Below are 23,406 nucleotides of genomic sequence, written 5' to 3'. Positions count from 1 at the left end.
GTATCGTTTCATCATTGGCCTAGCCTTTTCCCAACTATCTTGGGGTCGACTTCCAGTCTAACCGGGTGCAACTAAGTACCAGTGTTTCACAAGGAGCGACTGCCTATCTGACCACCTAATCCCAGTAACCTGGGCAATTCGATACCCCTTAGTCACACGGGTTGTCAGACTTTTTAGCTTCGTACTAACAGTAATAACTGTCAAAGATGTGTAAATAATAGTCAAATCTACAATTTAACGTGCCATCCGAAACACGGATAAACTCGTTATGAACTACCGCCAAGCAGAAACTGGGGTCCAATAGTTATTAATCAGAAGGCTGGTCTGTTTTTTACTCAAAACATTTTCATTCGACGTGTCAATATTACGAGCCTTCTTAGCTTGCTTTCCGCTGTAAGGAGGACTTTAATTTTAGGTAATTTTTGTATGTTATTTTTAGTATGTGATTCAAATGTCTGTAAAACCAAGAAGTATTACTACATTCTGGTCATATAGGTCAAGAGTCTATTGTTTTTGATCAAGATGTTAATAATGTGTTTTTGATTACAGGTGCATCAGTGACTTTTGACTGCGCGGCCGTGGGCAATCCGAAGCCGGAAATAACTTGGCTTAATAATGGAGCTGCGATAGACCTTAGGTGAGACTAAAACCTCTTCGAGTTTCCCAAATATTCTCGCTTTCCATTCTCTTCCCCAAAGATTTTCTTCCCTTTCGATCGAAGAGGCAATAGTAGGGACTATTGCTCCTTTTCGATCTGTCTCCCACCCTCCTACTTCTTCCATTTTCCACCAATCCTCATTCTCCGCCCTCCTCCTCTATGCTTACTTCTCCTTCTCCATATACTTGTCTATCTACGACCTCCGTGGTCGAGTGGCGTACTCACCGGTTTCAAGGTCCTGGTTTCGATCCCCGGTCGGGTCAATGTAAAAATTCACATTTCTACATTGTCCCGGGTCTGGGTGTTTGTGGTACCTTCGTTGTATCTGAATTCCATAACACAAGTGCTTTAGCAACTTACTTTGGGTTCAGAACAATGTGTGTGATGTTGTCCGCATTTATTTATTTCTTTCTTATTCCCCAGTGACTTGGACTCACGGTTCTACCTGGTGGGATCAGGCTCTCTACGCGTGCAGCAAGCTCGTGCGTTAGATGCAGGCGCGTACACCTGCCGCGCTCACAGCCGACTGGACTCCGCCGACCATACAACACAGCTGCATGTCTTGGTATGTAGTAATAATAGTAGCTATTGCAATGACAATTACGTTAAGGATAACGCTTGCCATCGCCTCGATGGAAGATGTAGCTGTTCTTTACGTAACTGCTTTTCTAAGTTGACCTTTGGGTTACCGGCTTGAGTGTTGTATTCAAAGCGTTATTTTCTGGCCTGATGGTCTAGTAGATAGTGGCTCTGACTGCTATACTGGAGGTCGTTGGCTCGATTCCCACCCAAGACAAATGTTTCTGTGGTGGAAACTATGATCATTTGTTATGTATCTGGGTAAATACTGAACAAATGATCGTGCTCATTATGTATTCATATAGAAATATAAAAGTATGCCTATCAGTTGTCTAGTACTCAAAATACAAGCTTTGCTTAGTTTGAGACTAGATGACGTTGTGTGAAAGTTGTGGAACATTAAACTATACTATCATACTACAACATTATCACACGTTCGTTTGGCAGACTTCCCCGCGCGTGCAGATGGGCGCTAGCGGGGCGCTGGCGGCGCGCGCGCGCGGTGACGTCACGCTCCGCTGCGAGGTGCGCGGGCGGCCGCCGCCCAGCGTCACGTGGCTCAAGGACGGGGACCCGCTGTCGCCCAACAACCACGACATCGCGCTGCTGGACGGGTGAGTGTGACACTTTGGCACCGCGCGAGTTGAGGCATCATTGTAACCTTTATAAGTGCCCGGAAAACGGCGCTACTTGAAATAAAAACTTTTGATTTTTGATTTTGATTTTGACAGCGTAGATTAGATTAATACTCCATCACATCCGTTTGCCGTCCTCTTTATTCCACTTTCTTCTCTCCTCTCATGACCTCGTACTAAAACTCTCATACTCTCAGATATGCCTGTTGCCACACCCCTTTTTTTTACTGCCTCCTTCATGCTATACCCTACTTAATCCGATTTGTCTCCACCAAACGACATATAAAATTTGAAAAACTACGAGATTTCGTGTGACACGCTGAAGGCTGGCTTTTATCAAGCAAAGATCATTACCACAACTGGAATGGATAGCAATCATCTTGACAAAACCGCCAGCCATTGGGGTACTCTATCAGCCAAGAGTGACGAATTTTTTGATGCGATTTTTTGCGCGTTTTGTTATTTGAAGTTAACACTTATATATAGTAATACCATGCCATCATCTTCTCTAGCACATCGCTGCGTATCCAAGGCGTGTTGCGTGTCGACGCGGGCATGTTCCAGTGCGCGGCCACGTCCGCCGCCGGCTCCGCGATAGCCGCAGTCAGGCTCATGGTGCTACCGCCAGATGACGGTAAGAATATGACTGCACGGATAGCCGAGTGGTTGAGGTCATCACGCCAAACCCAGCCGCGCATGTGTCGCGGGTTCGATCCCCACGTAGGACAAGCATTTGTGTGATCCAGTGGTATAGTTCACCACTCCCGTGTTGAACGGATTCGATCGCCGCGTAAGACAAGACTTTGTGTGATCCACGAATTCTTGGCCTGAGTCTGGGCGTTTTTATGTAACCTAACAGGGATCAAAATTATAAGGACGGGAAATTAAAAAAAATAGCCTTGCGTCTTAGCATCCCTCGTATAAAACATAATTCTTAAATTCGTAGGAAAAACTAACACACAAGTGCCGTTCTAAAATATTTCTCTGTTTCTACATTCTACGTGATAATACCGAAGAAACGATGACAGCTAAAGAAGACATTTTGCTGTGCGTCTGCTATGCCTCGAGCTTTACAGCTGTGATTGACGCAAGAAAAACACGATGAGATGGGAACTTATTTCGGTTATGTTTTTGATAAAATATGTTGAACCTAGATTCTATGGGTGATAATCGTAAGATCATAAAAAATCTCTTTGCGGCAATAAATGAATGCCGATTAGCAAGAATGACTTATGTTATTTTTGTTGTGTTTTTATGTGTTATGCTTTATTATTAATATTTTGTTTTTTTAATTTATTGATTGTCCTTACTTTATTTTACATTTTATTTTCTTAATTTATTTTTGTTTCGTTTTTTTTTATTTAGTTCCGCTAACCAAATTGTATTCCAGACATCAGCAACATAACTATCGAGGTCCCAAACTCGACGCACGATATATTCACGAGTCTGGTCTCGTCAGACCAAGACCACACTCTAGACCCGACGCCCGAAGACCCGGACTTCCTCGGCGAGACCTCATCAGCGTACACCTCAGGCCCAGACTTAGAGTACGATGACTATGATAGTGATGTTGATTTCCATGCTGCTGAAGGTCTGGATTTGGACCTGGATCTGGATTTGAAGTCTGGGAACGCGAGTCTGGTGTCGGCTCCTAGGGGCCTGAAGGCGGTGATCGTGAAGCATCGGTTCGTGACCTTGAGCTGGGAGGAGCCTCAGCATAAAGCGGAGGAAGTTACGGGATACGCTGTCATATATAAAGTTAAAGGGAGTGAGAGGTGGGTGGAGTTTAAATATGTAGTTTTGACTTTAATAGTTAGTATATAAAGGTTATTTTATCGGCATTGTCCGAATAGTTTCGGACCCAATCGGAGTCAGCCAGTGGAGTCAGTCAGTTCAGTTGGCAAAAAGAATAATTTATTAAAAGTTTTTGTAGTTTATACTACTAATGATACGAAACTTATGGGATTAAAAAATAAATTCAATTTTAGTTATCAACTTCAAATCAACATTAATCCCACTGGAATATAAAATCGGGATAAAAACCATCCTATATAGTGTTCAAGGTTATAAACTATCTGTATCTACTATATTCCATTAAAATCTGTTCAGTGGTTTTGCATGACAAACATAAATAAGAGTAACCAACATCCACATATCCATACACCCAAACATACAAACTTTCACGTTTATAATATCACTTCATCATAATATTATTATAAAACAGAAGCGCTTTTTCTGTCCCTATTTCCCCTTGACTACTTAAATCTTTGAAACTACTTGACGGATTTTGATGCGGTTTTTTTTAACAGATGTAGTGATTCATGAGGGAGATTTTTAAGTTTAGATTTTTGGAGTCTATTAATTTTTCGCAAATAAAATTCTGATTCTGAGTATTTCATCTTCTTGTAATCCCCCAGAGAGCGCGTGGCCCGCGGCGGTCCGTCGCGTCACGAGATGAACGTGGCCTCCCTGCAACCGAACACGACCTACCAGTTCACTGTCCTGGCGTACACTGAGCATGGCACTTCACCGCCTACTGATGTAAGTACTAGTTGTTTGAAGGTACTGATTCATCATTGGCCTAGCCTTTCCCAACTATGTTGGGGTCGGCTACCAGTCCAACCGGTTTCAGCTAAGTACCAGTGTTTTACAAGGAGCGACTGCCTATCTGACCTCCTTAACCCAGTTACCTGGGCAACACGATACCCCTTGGTTAGACTGGCTGTCAGACTTTTTCAAGCTTCTGACTACCTGTAACGACTGTCAAAGATGTAGGAATAACAGCCGGGACCCACAATTTAACGTGCCTTCCGAAACACGGAGGAACTCGTTATGACGAAGATGGTCACCCATCTACAGACCAACCGCGTCAAGCATAGCTTAACCTGTGATCGTATCACTTATGCGGTTATGGCTTAGCCACGAGCTCCTCTTGAAGGTACTGATTCGTTATTGTAAAAATTATTTCAGACTGATTCGTATTAAGATGCAAAAATATTGTGAACGTTTTACATAGTTTTGATTTATTTCCTTGACTATTGAATTTGAGGTTTGCCTTTTGACGTTTGAATTTTATCTTTGACCATGACTTTTGACTTTGATGATACAAAAGATTACTCAAGCGTAGTTATAGGCATCATGCGACCAGTTTCAAAGCCAACTGGAGTGTTTAATCATGAGCTAAAATTAAAGGCTACTTCAAAGAGTGCGTGGTTTCGTCTGGTGTCTAAGACAGTGTTAAACGTTTTAGTTTAATATACCTCTTCGTTTTGCCGTCTCTTACTCTAGATTACCATCGACTGGAAGATTTAAAAATCTTACTCATGCCTTCTATTTTCACCTCTCAGATGGTAGAAGTCCGGACCTCAGAAGAGGAGGTCACTCACGGCCCTCCGCTGAACCTCCGCGGGGAGGCCGTGGGCCCTCACACGCTACGCCTCACGTGGTCCCCTCCCGTAGCACAGCCGCCGCCTACGAAGTACTCTATACATTACACTGAGGTAAGATTTGTTTTAAATAGAACTGCAGTAAGCATTTGATAAGGATATTGTTATGTTTTTCTTTTGTTAAAGTAAATTATATTTTATACTTTATAATAATATTCATGTGAATATCAATATTAGAGTACTTACAAAATACTAAACCTAACTTTTTAATACTAAAACGTAAGTACAATCAGTTTTCGCATAAGGTGTTCTTCAAGGAACACTTTTAGGTCCAATTTTAATTTAATAATTATTCATGTGGTACTTAATTTGTAAGTCTGAAAAGGGTTGAAAGAAATTAACTTAATATTTTTTCATGAGGAACAAAATTTTGATGTCCAATTTTCAAAAGGTGGACAGCGGCCGCGAACAATTCCAATGGGTGGAAACGGAACCCGCGACCTCGACGATCACGAGCACGCTCACCGGTCTGCGTGCCGCCAGTACGTACGTGCTACGTGTAGCGGGTGCGGGGGGGGCGCCCGCAGAGCTACGAGTGAAGACGCCTGCTGATGCGCCAGCCGCCCCACCTGCTAACGTCACTGTTGTTGCTACGAGTGCTACGGTATTATAATGATAAAGATAAGACCAGTCTATAGACGTCCCACTGTTGGGCACATTCCTGTTCCCCTATAGGTTGAGCTACGATCACTACTTTAGCTAAATGCGGGGCGAATTCAGATTCCCGTATTTGGATCAAGTATCCTCAAGATGTTTTGTGTAACCGTTTGTCAGAACTGTCTCAGAATAAATAAGGAAGTAATTAGTATTATTATTCCGTCAGCTTTGCTTTTTGCTTTAGATAGCAAAAATTTAAATACGTATTTTTTTATGATTATTAAATCATATAATGTGACGTCATAAGAAAGCTTCATTTACTTAATTTTACTTACTTTCGTTGTAAAAGATAAAACATGTTTCTAATTCCACCTGCCTAATAACAAATCTTAAAATTGTCTCATTCATAAAATTGAGTAGTCATTTTTGATCCAGATTTTCCTAACCTTCATCTACCAAAGTGAAGAACCTAACATACCATAATTTCAACCCTTCTAGTCGATCCTAGTCCGCTGGGAAGCCCCTCCGTCCCGCACGCACCGCGGGGCCCTCACGGGGTACAAGGTCCGCTACCGCGCGGTGGGGGCCGCGGCGGGGGGCGCGGGGCCCGCCGGCAGCCCCCCGGGGTCAACCGCTGGACGCCGGAAGGCTGACTCTCTGACCACGCCGGCTGATCAACGTCGCGCTGAGCTGAGAGGACTTGATACCGCTACTACTTATCAGGTATGAGATATAATACTTACTACATATATCATCATCATCTCAGCCTATAGCTGTCCACTGCTGGACGCAGGCCTCTCCATATGTTCTCCAGCACAACCGCTGGGTGGTAATCCATTTTGATTTAGCAAACTTAATCTTATTTTCAAGACAGCTAGAATTTTTCAATTTAGTGAACTATTTCAACTTTAGTAGAATATCTTTATTAAACATCTCCGCCATTAAGTAGGTAATTTAATTCTTGTGTCGGAGTTTCACAAACATACAAGCACAAAGACTCTGCTTAGTCCGTCAGACAAATTTCCAAAAAAAATATTGTACAGGTATTTTTCATTTTAAGACATCATAAAAATCAAGAAGAGTAAAAACCTTACTGGTGAGTGACGTCACACGAGTATTTAAATGACTGTATCCCCGTCATAATTTGTTTACGTGATAAAAGAAAATATACATACCCAATATTTTTTTGAAATCTATCTGACTGACTAACCAGATTTTGTTACGTTTTTTTGTTGAAAGACAAAATACCTATCTTTGTTGGAAATCTGTCTGTCTAAACAGATTAATTTATCAATTAGATACGTTTTTCTAGATCCGAGTGTGCGCTATCAACGTGAACGGCTCGGGTCCGTTCTCGGAGTGGGTGACGGCGAGCACGCAGCGGCAGGAGCTGGACGAGAGCAGGGTGCCGCCGCAGCCGCCGCCGCTTACCAGTACGTAGCATAACCCACTGCTGGGCAATTACACCGTTTTGCACTAGAGAGGGGTTTCTGACGTTTTTTTTGTTAAGGCGGGGAAATCTTCATGAACACCCACTCTCTAGGGGGAGGAAATGGGTAGTGTCAGACTCTCACTGACTAAACCTGAACCGCCGTGCTACGTCATCCGAGTTTTTGTGACGGTGTATGGCAATGCATTGCAATCCTTCAAACACCGACCGCGGGCCAGTAGTGTGAGCCGGTCGGTCACTTTCTCGTGTTGCGTGGAGGCTGACGTCTAAAGAGCGTCGGCCTCCTCGCCTCATGTTCATGGGAGGGAATTTCGCCTACTATTTCGATAAAACCTACCTTGTACTACAATCTTCAAAGTTTCCGGATACGAGACTGAATTCAGTACATAACAGAGTGCGCATAACCGTCACACGCGATTGGAGAAAAACTTTTATCTAAATTTTTTGATGCATTTGTTTATAAACTATCTATTGATGAAATAGTATAATATTTTTTTGTCTGTTTAGCCCGCGCCGGGCGCGACTGGATCTCGGTGTGGTGGGGGGAGGAGGAGGGGGGCGTGCTGGTGCGGGGCTACGTGCTGGGCTGGGGGCTCGGCGTGCCCGACGACGCCGCGCGGGAGCTGCCCGCGCATCTACACTCACACGTCATCAGGGGGCTGGGTCAGTACACTGCTTGTAACTGGTGAGGTGGGGGGAGGAGGGGGCGTGCTGGGGGACCTGGTGGGGCAGGAGCCTGCAATTATTTGTCGGAATCCTCATGGATACCCACCTTGTTGGGGAAATGATTGAATTGAAGACTGATTACTTATTCTAGTCAACCAAATGTCTCGTTCGCACTCGGCTATCCGTGCGACTGTACGGATACTTGTTAACCAAATTATGTTGGAAGCATAGGACCATTTTTTTTACAATTCCTGATTAAGCAACCTGACTACTGTAACGAAAAGAAACATATTCATCCCACAAACTCAGACAAATTCCAATTTCCCACCCACAGAATCGAACGCGGAATACGTGATATCCCTCCGAGCGAGCAACTCCCGTGGTTTGGGTCCCGCTGTCTATGCGACAGTGCGGACCAAACCCCCGGCGGCTGATGAAGACGAATTAGACGATGGGGATGAAGAGGGGGACGATGAAGACGAGAGGGATGAACCCCCACCGCTTATACCCCCTGTAGGGGTTAAGGTGAGAGGTCTAGTTATAGGGGATAAAGGCGTTATTCCAGTTATAGTTGTAATAATGTGACCTTTTAAGAAATACCCGTTTTTGTTTATTATTAAAGGAGCTGTTGTGCTCGTAATTTCGTCCGCGTGAATAAGTTTAAGGGGGATCAAAGTTTGTTTGAGACCTTCTTTTGAATAGACTACGGCTTTGAAATTTGTCTTGAATATTTAAGATTTAAAATAATAAAATAATATTTGCACAGCGGTTTTCAGGTATTGTGATTTGATGGAGGGGTAACGGGATCCTTGCGCTGTAAACTGAATTCCACGTGGACAGAGTCGCGGGCTTCAACTAGTATTACATATTTTTTCTACCCAACTTAGCTTACTCTACAACTAATACTTTTTCTACATGCAGGTAATCATGCTGAGTGGTACCACCGCAGTCGTGTACTGGACAGACCCCACACTACCTAAGGGACAGGTAATAACCATATTAATAGACTTTAGTTAATAACAATAATATTCCACAACTTTATTTGAAGTGAAACTTCAACAACAAGATGGAGTTTTTTTAAAAAAACGACTCCCACGCTTAGACATGTATCGCTGGGATTTCACAAACATTCAATGACTGCTGTGCCGGAGATCGTGGGTTCGATTCCCACCCAGGACAAATGTATGTGTGATGATTTGTTCTGTGTCTGGGTGTAATTTATATACACGGTGATTTTTTAGTCGTCTTACAAAAGCAGCCCAGTTCATGTATCCGACGTAAAATACCCCTAGACGCGATTATTATTTTTTTATCATCAACTAAGATAATAAGTACGAAGATAATTAAACAAGAGAAATCTGAAATATACTCTTAAAAATGTTAAAATTGCCGCCGCCCGCGCCCCTCACTATTGTTACAAGACTCGGACCGCGCTCGCAACAGAGCTGTGTTTTGTTTCTAAAAAACTACGAATTGCATCATAATATTAAATAAAAATTGTATTTAAATTTTTTTCAAATCTCATAAATACCTATTTTTTTATCATGAACGTGTTCTAGTCATTGGATACATGAACTGGGCTGCTTGTGTAAGACGACTAAAAATCACGGTGTATATTATGTGTGCATTTAGACAACTGATAAGCACACTTACGTAGTTATCAGTTTTCTAGTACTCGTAATACAAGCTTTGCTTAATTTGAGACTAGATGGCGTTGTGTGAAGGTTGTGGAATATATTTTTAATTTCATTTGTTCTACAGACGGCGACCGATGGTCGTCGCTACGTAGTTCGGTGGTCGAGTGCGGGCGGTCGAGTGCGCAGCTTCAACGCGACTGACCTCAACTGTATGCTAGACGAACTACGGCCTTATACGCAATATGAGTTCGCTGTGAAGCTCATCAAAGGTGAGCCTTATGTTTTTTGGAACAGAGTCGATTTTTCTTATAAATGATGTAAAGTTATACTCGCGGCGTCAGCTCATGAAGAAGGTTGGGTCCGAAACTAGTCTTGTCTCCCGATAAATACGCGTGAGTAATCCGTTTCAACATTTAATAATGAATCATTCTCACGATAGTTACTTTAGAAATGTGTTGAATTTGTGTTTAAAGATTGTTTGGGATTGTAGGAAAATGAATTATAAGCCTTATTACTAAAGCTCGGTGGTCTTCTAATCCGTCTATCACAAGGCAGCATCATCAGAATGGTCATACCAGAAGCATTGCCATTGCTGCATTCTCTGTAAAAATCTGGGTAAAGTTACCCTTGGTAAAGCCATAAATGTGATAGAAAACCCAATATTCTTACACACTTTTTAGCTTTATTCTGCTAAATATGATATAATATGACCCAATATTCTTACCAACTTATGTTCTTCTCCATAAGAATGACACTTTGACACCGTGCACCTAGAGTCAGTAATGTAACGTTTTAAAAGTGCCTGAGAAACGGCCTATTTGAAATAAAATCTTTAAGCTTTAGCTTTATATTATTTGTACGGTACTTACCCGTCGAGTCGGACTCGCAGCTAACCAGTCCCTGCCTACCCCGCAGGAGGTCGCGAGTCAGCCTGGTCGATGCTGGTGTCCAACACGACGCTGGAAGCGGCCCCGGGGTCGGGCCCGCGCGAGCTCCGCGCCGCGCCGCCCCCGCCGCCCGCCTCCGCCGCGCGCGCCCTCGACCTCGCCTGGCAGCCGCCCGCCAAGCCCAACGGACTCATCACAGGTCAGTATTATGCCTCATCTCATACTGAATACAAAAACGAAATAATTAATGATGGATGGAGAGAATGGATAAAAATATACAAGTGGTTGTAATTTATTTCGGTTAAAAAGAAGCTTTTGATCCTGTTGATAAAGTGTTGCTACGCAAATTAAGCGAGACAGGCTTTTCACCTAAACTCCTTAAATTGTTCGCTAGTTATCTGCGCGATCGGCAGCAATATGTCCGTCATGGTTGCTTTGTATGTGAATTATATCACACTCGGTCAGGCGTTAGTCAAGGTTCAATTTTAGGACCACTTTGGTTCAACATAATGGTAAATAATCTGGAGACTATACTTAAACATGCTAAACGCCTATTGTACGCGGATGATCTCAATCTGGTTCACGGGATAGAAAACAGTTTCGAGAACAGTTTTGCAAGAAGACCTAAATTCAGTATTTTTTTTCTTTTTAAAACGACTCCCGTAGTAAGGAATTTAATCCTTGTGTCGCGGGGGGTTTTACAAACATACAAATCACATGCACAAAGACACCCAGCCTCAGAAAAAGCATTCGTGGGTTCACACAAATGCTTGTCCTACACGGGGATCGAACCCGCGACACGTCGCGTACAGTGGGTTTGGTGTGGTGACCTCAACCGCTCGGCTATGCGTGTAGTCCGTTTCGTTGAATACATTCGGCGTTTCATGTAATACGGCCAATTTATGTACGGGGACAAATGACAAAACACGTATTATTATACATTAAACTACAAGGCGGACACTGAAAAAAAGCATTTCATCCCTATCACCCCTATACAATGTTAAGAAAACTAAATTTGAATACAATGTGTCGTACACAAAAGCGAAATAATTAATTAATAAAGTATAAAACAGAGCTCTTCCTCTCTCCTACCATAGGCTGTGCCCTACGGGGTCCATAATTGTTTATTGTACCTAAAATTACCACCTGGAACTACATTATGGAAGCAATAAAGTATTGACTGTTCTTATTATTTTCCCAGGCTACGTAATAATGTACGCGGTGTCTCGCGGCGGGGAGGAGGAGTGGACGGCGATAGCAGCGCTCGGGGAGAGAACCCGCGCTCGGGTGGAGCGACTCCGACCTCGCACCACTTACCTCATCAAACTGCAGGCGCGGAACTCCAAGGGACTGGGGCCCTTCTGTCCACCCATCACATATACCACTGCTATGGGTAAGGGAAACTTGTATGATGATTTAATATGTATTTTTTGATTTATGACACGTTTTGTAGTTATTTTTCTTAAGGCAGTGTAATTTTTACGTCAAATGAATTACATATCACCATATATTTATATATACAGAGTCAGGTGAAGGCGGTGGTCTGGCGAGCGCGACCTCCGCCTGGTTGTGGGCGAGCGCTGGCGGCGCATGCGCAGTACTAGCGCTCGCTGCTGCGCTTGCGCTGTCGCTGTGCTGCCGACGATCACAACCGCCGCTATCACCAGATACTAGGTATGCTACGCAAGCTTGCTACGTAACTAGTGCTACGATTTGCTACGAGACTAGTGCTACGTAACTATTACTACGAGACTGTAACGCTACGTAGTGCTTGCAACGTGTTTGCTGCTACGTTGTATAGTTGATGCGCCATATCCGATATGCGAATACAGGCTATAATTGACAATCTCAGTGAAGTTGCCAAAGGTAAGTTTTCGATGGCTTCAAAATATCAAATTAGTACATAAAAGAAATGAAATCGGATTGATAAATTTTTGATCACTTGAATGTAATTTGCGTTACAACGAATTTAAGAACTGTTACGCATATCATCATATATACACACTCTGACAAAATAGAGTCTATGTTACAAACTTTGATGAAATGTTGCAGCTGATACATTGCTTTTAAAACGTTGTATTTGCTATCCCAATGAAACGTGGTACCTGCTACGAAAGTTTTTCGATGTTGGCTCTCGTAACAAAAACCCTGATGATTCGTAGTACCTGCTACGTCAATTTGAAGAAGCACCGTATCTGCTACGACAACATCATAAGACGCAGTTGCTTCTTCATCACTCAGATATATTGTTTTTGTATTTCTCCTCACAAATATTCTCATTGTATTAATATTCAAATGGAACTTTCCAATAACATATTCTCCAAGTGTGTATTTATGTGCAATAACATAAATTAAAATATTCAAATATTGTTCACAGTACCTACCAAAAATCATCGGCCTCAGCGGGAATCAAACCCCCGGACCTGTGGATACATCACGACCAGATGGAGTTGAAGCACATGGATAAGAGTCTCCACAGCTCCGCTAGTAAGAGTACGACGAGTTTATTTATATAACGAATAGAGAAAAAGTAGATAGGAGAAGTTAAAAAGAGAGTATGGAGATTGAGACGTGACAAAAAGTGTACCTAATGGGTGAATTTGAACGGTCGGTCATTGACCTTGATAGCTTAGTTGTTTAAGCGACCTGAAGCTGATTTTGCAGGTTCAACTTCTATCTTCTATCTTTAATTCATAAGATTAAATTACATGAGTTATTGGTTGGCCATAATTTGAGTTAATCATAATTTAAGCTTTATGCGTAATCTTGAAAGTATTGGAAGAGTTCCAAAAAACGTTTTTGCGTACCCCAACGCGTACCAACTTTCACGCGAACTTAGCCGCGGGTTAATCCTAGTTTATAATATTGACACAGACTGCAGGCTTGTATACTATGTCCTCCCGCTCACAGTGTCCGGAGGCAGTGCGGAGGGGGCGCTGATGTCGTCGACGCTGACGCTGGGGCGCGCGGCGGGCGCGGAGTACGAGCCCGCGCGACACCCGCCGCCGCCCGCCTCGCTCGACCGCCGCCATCACGTGCCCACATATGTCGGTGAGTCATCGATTATGAGCTGATATAACTGTAAAAAGGTCAAGTTTAATCTGCTTTGCTCGTATATAGACTCGTTCTGTTGGACTGAGTGTGATTTAGACTGACTTGGGCTGATTTCGACCGACTCGGGCTGATTTAGATGGATGAAGGGTGACTTGAATATGTGAAATGGACTGATTTAATATGGTTTGGTCGTATAAAGACTAGTTTCGTTTGACTTATTATGACCATAGACTTATTTAGACCAATGTAGGCTGACTTAACAGTGAAATGGACTGATTTAGACTGGTTTGGTCTGATATGGACTAGTTTCGTTTGACTCAGTCTGATTTGGACTGACTTGCTTTGATTTTCCTTTGATTTTGACTGACTGACAGGTCAAAGCACGTGGTTGCCAGACCTGACTACTTAAAATACGCTGCCCTATAGTAAGAGGAATTCAACGTGACTTTTCAAGACTTGATTTGACTTTGTCTAGTCTGAGCCTACGACCAAGTCCAAAAATAATATTGCATAACTTAAAAAGTCGGACAGTGATTTTGAGTTACGATCTTGACAGACGTAATGCATTTCAACTGCAGACGGTGAGCAATTGGACTGCAGTGTCAACTGCAATCAAACTGCAATTTGCAGTTTGAGACTAGAGCCTTAGACTTGTCTGTTAATTATTGTTGTAATAAATATAATGTTAGATGTTGCATGTAATGTTTGTAGACGCCCCTTTTTAATCTTCATTCATTGTTTTATTTTGTTTCTCATCAATCCTGCCATATTTTTTTCTTTGACTTGATTTGACGATTGTTCCTTTTAATATTTTTTTTATATTCGTAATACTTTTGTAACACTGTTTTGCTATTTTATACTCTAAATAAAATTTATTAAAAGTAAATTCTAGAAAGGCTGCAAATGAAACAAGTATGTTAGTTGTTCCTTTTACTTAATCGCCAACTCTCAAAGAGTTTGATCATGTGTCTGTATTGATCAGTTTTCTATCCTTGTCTATATGAAAGAAGACTCAATTTTCCAAGCAGTGAGATCTTAAAATATTTTTTTGAGTTTTGATTTTCGGTTGTTAGAATTAGTCGAATAAATCGCATTAAAAATTGTTTGATGAAATATCAAGAATAATACCTATAGATACATTTATTCACAAAAAATGCCTTTATAAGTCTTCTTAACCAAATAAACCTTAATAAAAGCCAATAACTAATAAAAAAAAGGAGTCTATCTTATCAAAATATCGTCAAATCAAGTTAATAACAGATCATTTATATAATTTGCGCTTAATCGGCACTGCTAGACTCGCGGTCCGCGTCCGCGGCCGGCAGCGACGACACGGCCGTGTTGCGCGCCTCGCCCGCCGACCTCTGCCGCCGCTGCGACCGATGCGATGCGTGCGACTATATGCCTAAACGTGAGCACATTAGAGATCATTATCGCTTACGCTTTGAGCTGTCACTTGTGACAATTTAACAGACAGTTATGATTAAAAACAAATATGGGTAGGTAATCAAAGTCTAAAATTATGTTGCTCGGAGAGTAGTGTTGCGACCGATGCGTGCGACTGTATGCCTAAACGTGAGAACATTAGAGATCATTATCGCTTGCGCTTAAAGCTGTCCCTTATGACAAATGGAATAGTTCTCGAATATAAATATAGGTATAAAATAATTGAAAGATGGTTGCTCGGACCGTCCGATGCTCTGCGTGCGACTATATGCCTTAATGTTAGCACATTAAGGATCATTATCGCTTACACTTTCCGTTGCATAATATTATGCAGAATGTAAGTTATAATTACTTAGGTAGACCGGGCACTAAAGTTAGATAATTATGATTATAAGATGATGTAAGAATTTCGTTTATATTGCTTCATCTTCGGTGCGTTCGAAAAATCATGAGTCAAATCATATACAAGACATTAAATCTGAACCATTTTGATTTAAACGAGTAACTAACTGCAAACATATTGTATGTGGTTTCACCGTTCACAATCACGCTTATTTTTTCCCTATTTCATCCATTTTTCGTTTAAAGTTTTGCTTGCTTTTTTCTAGTAATAATAATTTTGTTCTTCAAATAAACTAGTATTGACTGGCCTGTTGGTCTAGTGGCTAGTAGTGGTGACTGCTATACCGGAGGTCGTGGGTTCGTTTCCCTCCCAGGACAAATGTTTTTGTGATGAGCACGATCATTTGTTCTGTCTGGGTATAATTTATCTATATTATGTATGTATTTAGAAACATACAGGGTGTCCCAAAACTCAACGATAATCTGAGACCGGATGAAAGGCCAAGTGATATCAGATCAGGGAAAAAAAACCTGTTTCTATTTTTTGAAAAAAAAAAAAAATTTTTTTCATTGCATTAATTTATAGTTTCGAATAATAGAATCGTTAATCCGGAATTAAAATACTCACAGCGAAATTGTCTCATTGGTGATCACAGGACTTAAAAATGCGACGAGGGATGTCGAATTTCAACTTTTTAAATGTCTCTTATCGCTGAACTGAGTGATATGGTTTTTTTTATATTTTTCCCTGATCTGTTATCACTTGGCCTTTCATCCGGTCTCAGATTATCGTTGAGTTTTAGGACAGCCTGTATAAGTATGTTTATCAGTTGTCTAGTACTCATAATACAAGTTTTGCTTAGTTTGACACTAGATGGCGTTGTGTGAAAGTTTGGCTATATTATATTAATTAAAACTTACTTAACTGGTGACTGTGCTGTGCAGCAATGACAGGCATGGGCGTGGGCGTGGGCGTGGGCGGCGTGGGCTGCGCGAACACGTGCGAGCGACGTGCGCACGCGCGGATGCCGCATCCAGACCAGGTACGAGTACGTATTCACCGATGATATTATTATTATTAATTTAGAATATATTTTTCTTAAGCAAAAAAGGTTTTTTTTCGTACTGATTGACCTATATACTATGAGTGATTTAGTTAATATTTTTACATAAACGACTATACTTAATACACGAATTTATGTATCAATATTGACTAACATTATTGATTCATACAAAAAAACACATTGGCACAATTGTCATTGCTGATAAAGGTACCCAAATGGCTAGTATTTCCAAGATGAATGGTAATACCAATCCTTTAAACAAAAAAATTCATCCTAATCGAAGACCGGGAAGTGGGTCAAATTAAGATTCCGAGATTTTCTTACATACTTACTAGTGAAGCTAATAAAAGCGTGTTAAAAACAGACATAAACTTGACTTTTGTATTATTCCAGTGTCAGAGACCATTGAAAAGAACCCTTAACTTCTTAATAATTCGGTTTATTTTCCCTTGACAGAGCACCCCCCTGCTGGCGGGCGTGGCGCCGCTCGGCTCGCCGCAGTCGTCGCTGGCGTCGCTCGCGCCGCTTCACCCGCCACCAGCGCCCTGTAAGTGTCTACAGCATTTTATATTTCATTTTACTCAAAGATCAATTTTTAACTGCACTTAGAGTCATTACTGTAACGTTTAAGAGAACCTGGTTAACGGACTATTTTTGATAGTATAATAACTGTCGTGAGATTGGTTCCTTATTGAATGATGCAACGGCTTACTCACGCGTATTTATTCTGATTGCTTGACTAGTTTCGGACCCAAGCGGAGTCCCAAGATTGTGCAGAACTAGTCCAGCAATCCCAATAAATACGCGTAAGTAAACCGTTGCATTAAATAACGGAAATATTTTTTTTGATGAATGACGATGATGACTCTTTTTTTTAATGTTTATTTTAATGCTTATCGCAAAGAAACAAATTTTGGAATGGAGAAAATTGAGTCCTTTAAAGTTTAAATGTCGTACGTGCCGTCCGAAACACGGAAGCCGTGATATTGATCGTTAAAACGCATACAACATTCGAAAATTCTATGTCTCACCTTGGAATACAACTCGAGGATTTTGACTTGACAGTTTTACGGTCTCACCACTAAACTACCTTATGTTTAAAGCTTAAAGTAATAATAATAATGATGTCTTAAATGTAATATTTGTGATGTCCTAGGCGGTTCAGGTGGCTGTCCACTGGGCGCGGCGTGTTCCGCGCCGGCGCCGGGCGGCGACATCTACGCGTGCGCGGCGCGGGAGCGAGGACACTACGTAGCTTATGAACCGCTGGGACACTATACACAGTGAGTAACTACGTCCTAACATATTGTGGGTCTCAGCTGTTATTCATACATCTTTATTAATGGTAGTCAGAAGCGGCAAGTCTGATAACCTGTCTTACTAAGGTGTATCGTGTTGCCCAGGTAACTGGGTTTAGGAAGTCAGATAGGCAGTCACTCCTTGTACTTAACTGAATCCAGTTAAACTGGAAGCCGACCTCAATTTAGTTGGGAAGAGGCTAGGAAGATGATGACCACTTTTTATCTTAAGGATCAAAAAAAAATTCAGTACCAACATCTATCTTGGTCCCTGTCCTCAGCGACTTTCTGTCCTATCGTTATTTTGCTAAACAAATAGTAAGGCCAGCCAGACGAGATAAAAACGTAAACAAGCGGACCGTTACTGAGTTAAACAGCGATAGCGAGGGGTTATTATCACAGCATAGTTATGGTGTCAGTTGGTCGTTATGTGTTTTGTGGTTGAAAAAGCAGATTGTCAACGTCTGATCCGCCATGTTGTGAACAAGTTCATTCCTTCATTTTTGTCAAAATACGGACTTTATAATAATTTTTCAAATAAAAATGTTATGAACCCGTGAAAATTTATTTTCAATCTTTATCTCGTCTGGTTGGCCTTACTGATGTCTTCTGTACAATTTTCCAAAATACAGACTTTATTTAACCCTTATTTATCCCCAGTCGCGACTCGCTGAGCAGTGAGTCGGGCCCGGTCCCGGCGGCGGGCGGGTCGCTGCAGCGGCGGCCCGCGCCCGCGCCCTCGCACGCGCTACACAGCTTCACGCTCAGCGACAACGCGAGCGACCACTCCACACCTACACATTCACATTCGAGAGGTATTGTGTTGATGTTAATAATAATAATAACAGTTTTCCATAGCTTGTGAATGAAACAATTCCAATCAACATTATTATACCAATAGCAAGAAAAATAGTAAAGACATAGGATAAAGACACGTCGTAGAGGAAGCGAAGCGTACAAATAAGGATAGGGCGCGGACAATAGGGATGTACCTCTGTCAGATAAATGAAAACTTTCAGACACGTTTTTGTACCTTTTTCTGAAAAACTTATATTGATAAAGATAAACTGCTTTACAGTTAAAGAGAAATGGCTTAATATAAATTAAAACGTAAACGATATCGCAAAATAACGCATGACTCATACACCCTTCGCGACGTCATGCGTAAGTCCATATTGTTATACACTAAACTACAACACGGACATTGAAAAAAATCTTGTCATCAACCCCATTTTGTAGATACATCTGTTAGCCCTTGTCTTACGACTTTTAGATATACGTGTGCAAAGGTTGTTCATACTCTATATATTTAACTAGCTGTTGCCCGCGACTTCGTCCCCGTGGGTAGAAGATATTAGTTATGATTTATACCTGCCCTGTTTTTTTCACATTTTCCATTGTATCTTCGCTCCTATAAGTCGCAGCATGATGGTTTATAGCCTAAAGCCTTCCTCGATGAATGGTCTATTCAATACAAAAAGATTTTTTCAATTTGAACCAGTAGTTCCTGAGATTAGCGCGTTCAAACAAACAAACTCTTCAGTTTTATATGTTAGTATAGATGGTGTTAATAATAAAAAGGCTTTTGTTTCCTGTTTATACTACAAATCCCTTTAAACACACACTTAAACTAACGTCAAGCACTTAACCTATTGAAGTGCAGTACACCATACCCATATTTTAATACCTTCATATTTTATTCTTTAAAAAATCATTCATCTTATTCACAGGGAGCGTAAGAGAAACCTCTCCTTACAAGAAGAGCGCGAGTTCGTCCCCCGGACACATACCTAACAGACTTCAATTAGGTAAGATACGTTTGAGTTTTTTATTCCACTACCCTTACTTCTTAAATTAAATGCACTGTTAGTCGAGTGGCAAATATATGCATGCTATGCGCGACGTGTCCTTAGTTCGATCCTCGCGTAGAATAAGCATCTGTGTGATTCAGGAATGCGTGTCCTGAGTTTGGTAGCCTTTGTGTAAACCTTCGCGACACGAGGATTAAATTCATTAGTGGGGGAATTTTGTAAAAAAATACAAATAATTTTCACAAACTATTGAAGAGGAACATTGAAAAAAATGTAAAAAATAATTGAAAACCGGAAGGTTCGAAAACGTGACGTCATATAACCATAATGGACTTGCGTTGCATTGTCGTTCTTCAATATACACCGTGATTTTTTAGTCGTCTTACAAAAGCAGCCCAGTTCGTGTATCCAATGACTAGAGCACGTTCATGATAAAAAAAATTGTATTTATGAGATTTGAATAAATTTAAAATGCAATTTTTATTCAATATTGTGATGCAATTCGTAGTTTTTCAGAAACTCAGCTCTGTTGCGAGCGCGGTCCGAACCTTGTAACAATGGTGAGGGGTGCGGGCGGCGGCGTTTTTATCATTTTTAAGAGTATTTTCAGATTTCTCTTGTTTAATTTTTCTTCGTACTTATTATCTTAGTTGATGCTTAAAAAAATAATAATCGCGCCTAGGGGTATTTTACGTCGGATACATGAACTGGGCTCCTTTTGTAAGACGACTAAAAAATCACCGTGTATATGAGTGAAAAAAGCTCTTCCCATATAGCTTCAATTTAATTCCACATTTGACACGCAGGTGGCAGTGTAACCCACTGCGCGGAGGAACTCGAACCCCTGACCCCGTCCCGCTCGACGGAACGCCTTCACCGCGAGATGCAGAACCTCGAGGGTCTGATGAAGGACCTCTCGGCCATCACCCAGCAGCAGTTCCACTGCTAGTGCCGGCGAAGCTGCCGCTGCGAGCCTCGCCGTGACAGCCGCGAACGATCCGAGTACCGGTATTGAAATATAAACTTTGTTGCAACGGAATAAGACTCGATTTCCTATGATTATATGGTGAGAAAATTGTATCTGCCCTGGGAGTACCGGTATTGAAAACTAGATTTACTTGTAAAGGAGTAAGAGTCAATTTCCCGTAATGATATTGTGAGGTTTGAGAAATTAGTACCGGTATTAAAAAAAGAACCTTAGGCAGCAAGGCATAAGACTCGATTTGCCATGATAATATTGTGAAGAAATCATACGTGAAAAATGTATATTATAAAATGTCCTCAGTTGACTAAAGTCGAGCCTAATATACGGGTATGTAAAACTCAAATTGCTTTGACAACGAGCTAACAGTCAGAAGACACAGGTTTCTCGAATAGCAATGGGACTGCGACTGGAAATCAACCTTAATAGTCAACAAATACGACTTAATTTACAATGAAAGGATGATTCAAAATTTGAACAAAATACACAGAAATTTAAGTCTTATATAAAATCCAATATTATGACACGATGAAGAATGGAAATCGGGAGAAAAATATAATTGTGACGTCAGAAGTAGTAAAAACGGGTGACGTCACTCTCCTTGTGAGTCGCATAAGCCATAGAAAATAAATAAATACAAATAAGAAGTGATATTGAAAATAATGTGAAGAAAATAATAATAAAATTGTGACGTCATCAAACATAAGTTGCTTATGAAGAAGACAAAAAATAAAGTCAATTTAAAATACGCGAAAGAGAGCATGAAACTGAGAGAGAAAGAGAAAGATTGACTTATAACGAAAGAGTTCGATTTAAAGCGAATAGAACGACAAATTAAAGTGTTTTCGAAAAGTTGGTAAAAGCGCCATCTAGTTGTTTCAATCGGAACTAAGACAATTAGTACAGCGTTATAATAATAGATGGCGCTTATCAGTTTTAAAGTACTGGTTTACTAGTGGGACGATTTCGGGCATTTATAAGCATTCAGCAATTATTTGCTGTTTGCTAAAAACAATATAAATATTGTGACTAAGATTGTGACGTATTAAAAAGGACTCGATCGATAGTGATAAATTTTGGTGTATTAATAGTTCTGATTGCGAAAAGTGGTTCTAAGATTTGTTGATTTAAATGTCTTGCTTGTATTTGTAAAATTCGCACAATTTTTTGTCTTCAAAACCGTTTTAAAATCTGTGACAATTCAGACCTCCAAGATTGAAAAGGCGCTTATCCTAAGCGTGGAAAAGAGATGCTATATATTGCTATCTCGCTCACACAAATATAATACTCTTAATACAAGAGCTTATAAATCTGTTCACAGCAATACAACGCGAAAACGAAGTAAAATAATTTTGAAAAAAAAAAGATTTTGAAAAATGATTTCAAGTGACATTCAAAGCTTTATTATTTTAGTAAAATAAGTGTAAAATAAAACGATACAACTTCCAATAAATTTATTAAAAAATATATACATAATTGTTTATACAATTTGTTCAAAGAAATTTGTATAAATTGTTTTGTATGAGATTCCATTTATACATTCATTTTTACTTAATTGTATGACTATATCCCCGTGCCATCAAACTACTTAATTTTAATTAAAATAAGTTTATAATTAAATAGTTTTTTTGACTTTCACAACACTGCCTATTTTTGAGAATTTATAGTTTTTTTTTATTGTTTTATCTAAATATATTTGAACTATAAATATTAAAATTTGGGTATAAAAATCCCAGTGCTGGGCAAACGTAAACTACAATTGTGAAAATCTAATTTTCTTTGCCCAGCTGTGGGATTATACCTACCTATGTTAATAGGTACCCTGAACTTATGCCCACAGCTGGGCTAAAGATTATTGTTGATATATTTAGATAGTTCAATAACAATTTAAATTAATTTGTGATCTTATGTATTAGGTATAATTATGTATATATTTAGTATTAATTTAGTGATATAAGCCTAGAATAAATATTTCTTATTTTGACTGATAATAATTGAGTTATTACTATCGATGTTTGTAGCGTAATACTTTTCGAATCCTACTGTTGGGCAAAAAATATTAAAACTTAAAACTACAGATATACGTTACAATCATCGTTATATTAAAATGTCCTTTAAAATGAAATCGATAATCTCGATTCTAATCGATTTCTCAATCGATTCTTGAAACAACTCGCTCAATTTCTTTACACGGCCTATACCGCTCAACTAACTATAAAATAATGTCTTTACTCAAATATGAAAAAAATATTTCAATCTAAATTCACTTTTAAAGAAATTAAAATAAAGTTCAATTTTGCGTATCACTATTTGTACTAAAATTTAATCAATATAAATCGGAGGCTTACCCACAAATAAACTAAAAACATTGTAATTCTTCAAATGTCTTTATATTCAAAAATCAACTTTAAATGCGATGTCGTAAGGGTGAATTTAGCTTGAAATCACAAGTTTGAACGGGAGCAATACGTCTGTAGCTGTCAAGGAATTTCGACACCTATTTGAAAAACTAATTATTGTATGTATGTAAAAAATAGGCAAGAATAGGCGGAAATAGGCTCACTGTATATGTTAATGTAAAGAGCTAGTCATAAAGAAACGGTGTAGCCAGTGTAAGTTGACCTCCTTAAAGTATGGTATACTATAGATAGCAGAGACCAAGTAAGATGGACAGGGCTTTGAACATGGATACTTTTAAAATAACTAAATTTATGTTAAATAGAAAACAAAATGGACAATTTGTACAATGTTTACAGACGATATATCAATTTTACGATCAAAATACGCTAAATATGGTCTGTAATAGTAAGCGAGTAGCACAAGAGAGAAAAAGACGGCGTATACAAGCCTTAAG

General features: G+C 40.2%; 3 protein-coding genes across 3 annotated transcripts in view; all 3 read left to right on the top strand.

Moving 5' to 3' along the window:
• Nucleotides 1-12,089, top strand: part of LOC113504177 (neogenin-like) — a 191,824-nt gene extending 179,735 nt beyond the window's left edge. Inside the window, exons 7-22 of the mRNA XM_026886345.1 lie at nucleotides 550-637; nucleotides 1,082-1,223; nucleotides 1,685-1,851; nucleotides 2,385-2,506; nucleotides 3,263-3,647; nucleotides 4,290-4,413; nucleotides 5,220-5,372; nucleotides 5,710-5,922; nucleotides 6,414-6,638; nucleotides 7,228-7,348; nucleotides 7,873-8,028; nucleotides 8,366-8,556; nucleotides 8,953-9,018; nucleotides 9,793-9,937; nucleotides 10,584-10,754; nucleotides 11,757-12,089. Of these exons, the coding sequence (XP_026742146.1) occupies nucleotides 550-637; nucleotides 1,082-1,223; nucleotides 1,685-1,851; nucleotides 2,385-2,506; nucleotides 3,263-3,647; nucleotides 4,290-4,413; nucleotides 5,220-5,372; nucleotides 5,710-5,922; nucleotides 6,414-6,638; nucleotides 7,228-7,348; nucleotides 7,873-8,028; nucleotides 8,366-8,556; nucleotides 8,953-9,018; nucleotides 9,793-9,937; nucleotides 10,584-10,754; nucleotides 11,757-11,989 (2,702 nt within the window). The 3' untranslated portion in view covers nucleotides 11,990-12,089. The remainder of the gene's footprint in view (nucleotides 1-549; nucleotides 638-1,081; nucleotides 1,224-1,684; nucleotides 1,852-2,384; nucleotides 2,507-3,262; nucleotides 3,648-4,289; nucleotides 4,414-5,219; nucleotides 5,373-5,709; nucleotides 5,923-6,413; nucleotides 6,639-7,227; nucleotides 7,349-7,872; nucleotides 8,029-8,365; nucleotides 8,557-8,952; nucleotides 9,019-9,792; nucleotides 9,938-10,583; nucleotides 10,755-11,756) is intronic.
• LOC113504316 lies at nucleotides 12,054-15,079 on the top strand (the record flags this gene model as incomplete). Its single annotated transcript, XM_026886572.1, has 4 exons — nucleotides 12,054-12,229; nucleotides 12,933-13,048; nucleotides 13,466-13,606; nucleotides 14,907-15,079. Coding segments are annotated over 4 exons (606 nt in total), but the record flags the coding sequence as incomplete, so codon positions are not given.
• A 1,265-nt stretch (nucleotides 15,080-16,344) lies between these two features.
• On the top strand, nucleotides 16,345-21,926 carry LOC113504315. The gene is made up of 6 exons (XM_026886571.1): nucleotides 16,345-16,446; nucleotides 16,918-17,008; nucleotides 17,618-17,744; nucleotides 18,420-18,574; nucleotides 19,490-19,567; nucleotides 20,377-21,926. The coding sequence occupies exons 1-6, from the start codon at nucleotides 16,345-16,347 to the stop codon at nucleotides 20,517-20,519; spliced, it is 696 nt and encodes a 231-aa protein (XP_026742372.1). The 3' UTR covers nucleotides 20,520-21,926.
• The last annotated feature ends 1,480 nt before the right edge of the window (nucleotides 21,927-23,406 follow it).

The sequence above is a fragment of the Trichoplusia ni genome, chromosome 21, assembly GCF_003590095.1.
Source record: "Trichoplusia ni isolate ovarian cell line Hi5 chromosome 21, tn1, whole genome shotgun sequence".
Taxonomy (NCBI): Eukaryota; Metazoa; Arthropoda; class Insecta; order Lepidoptera; family Noctuidae; genus Trichoplusia; species Trichoplusia ni.
Note: the sequence above shows the minus strand (reverse complement) of the source record. Positions and strands in the feature narration are given on the sequence as shown.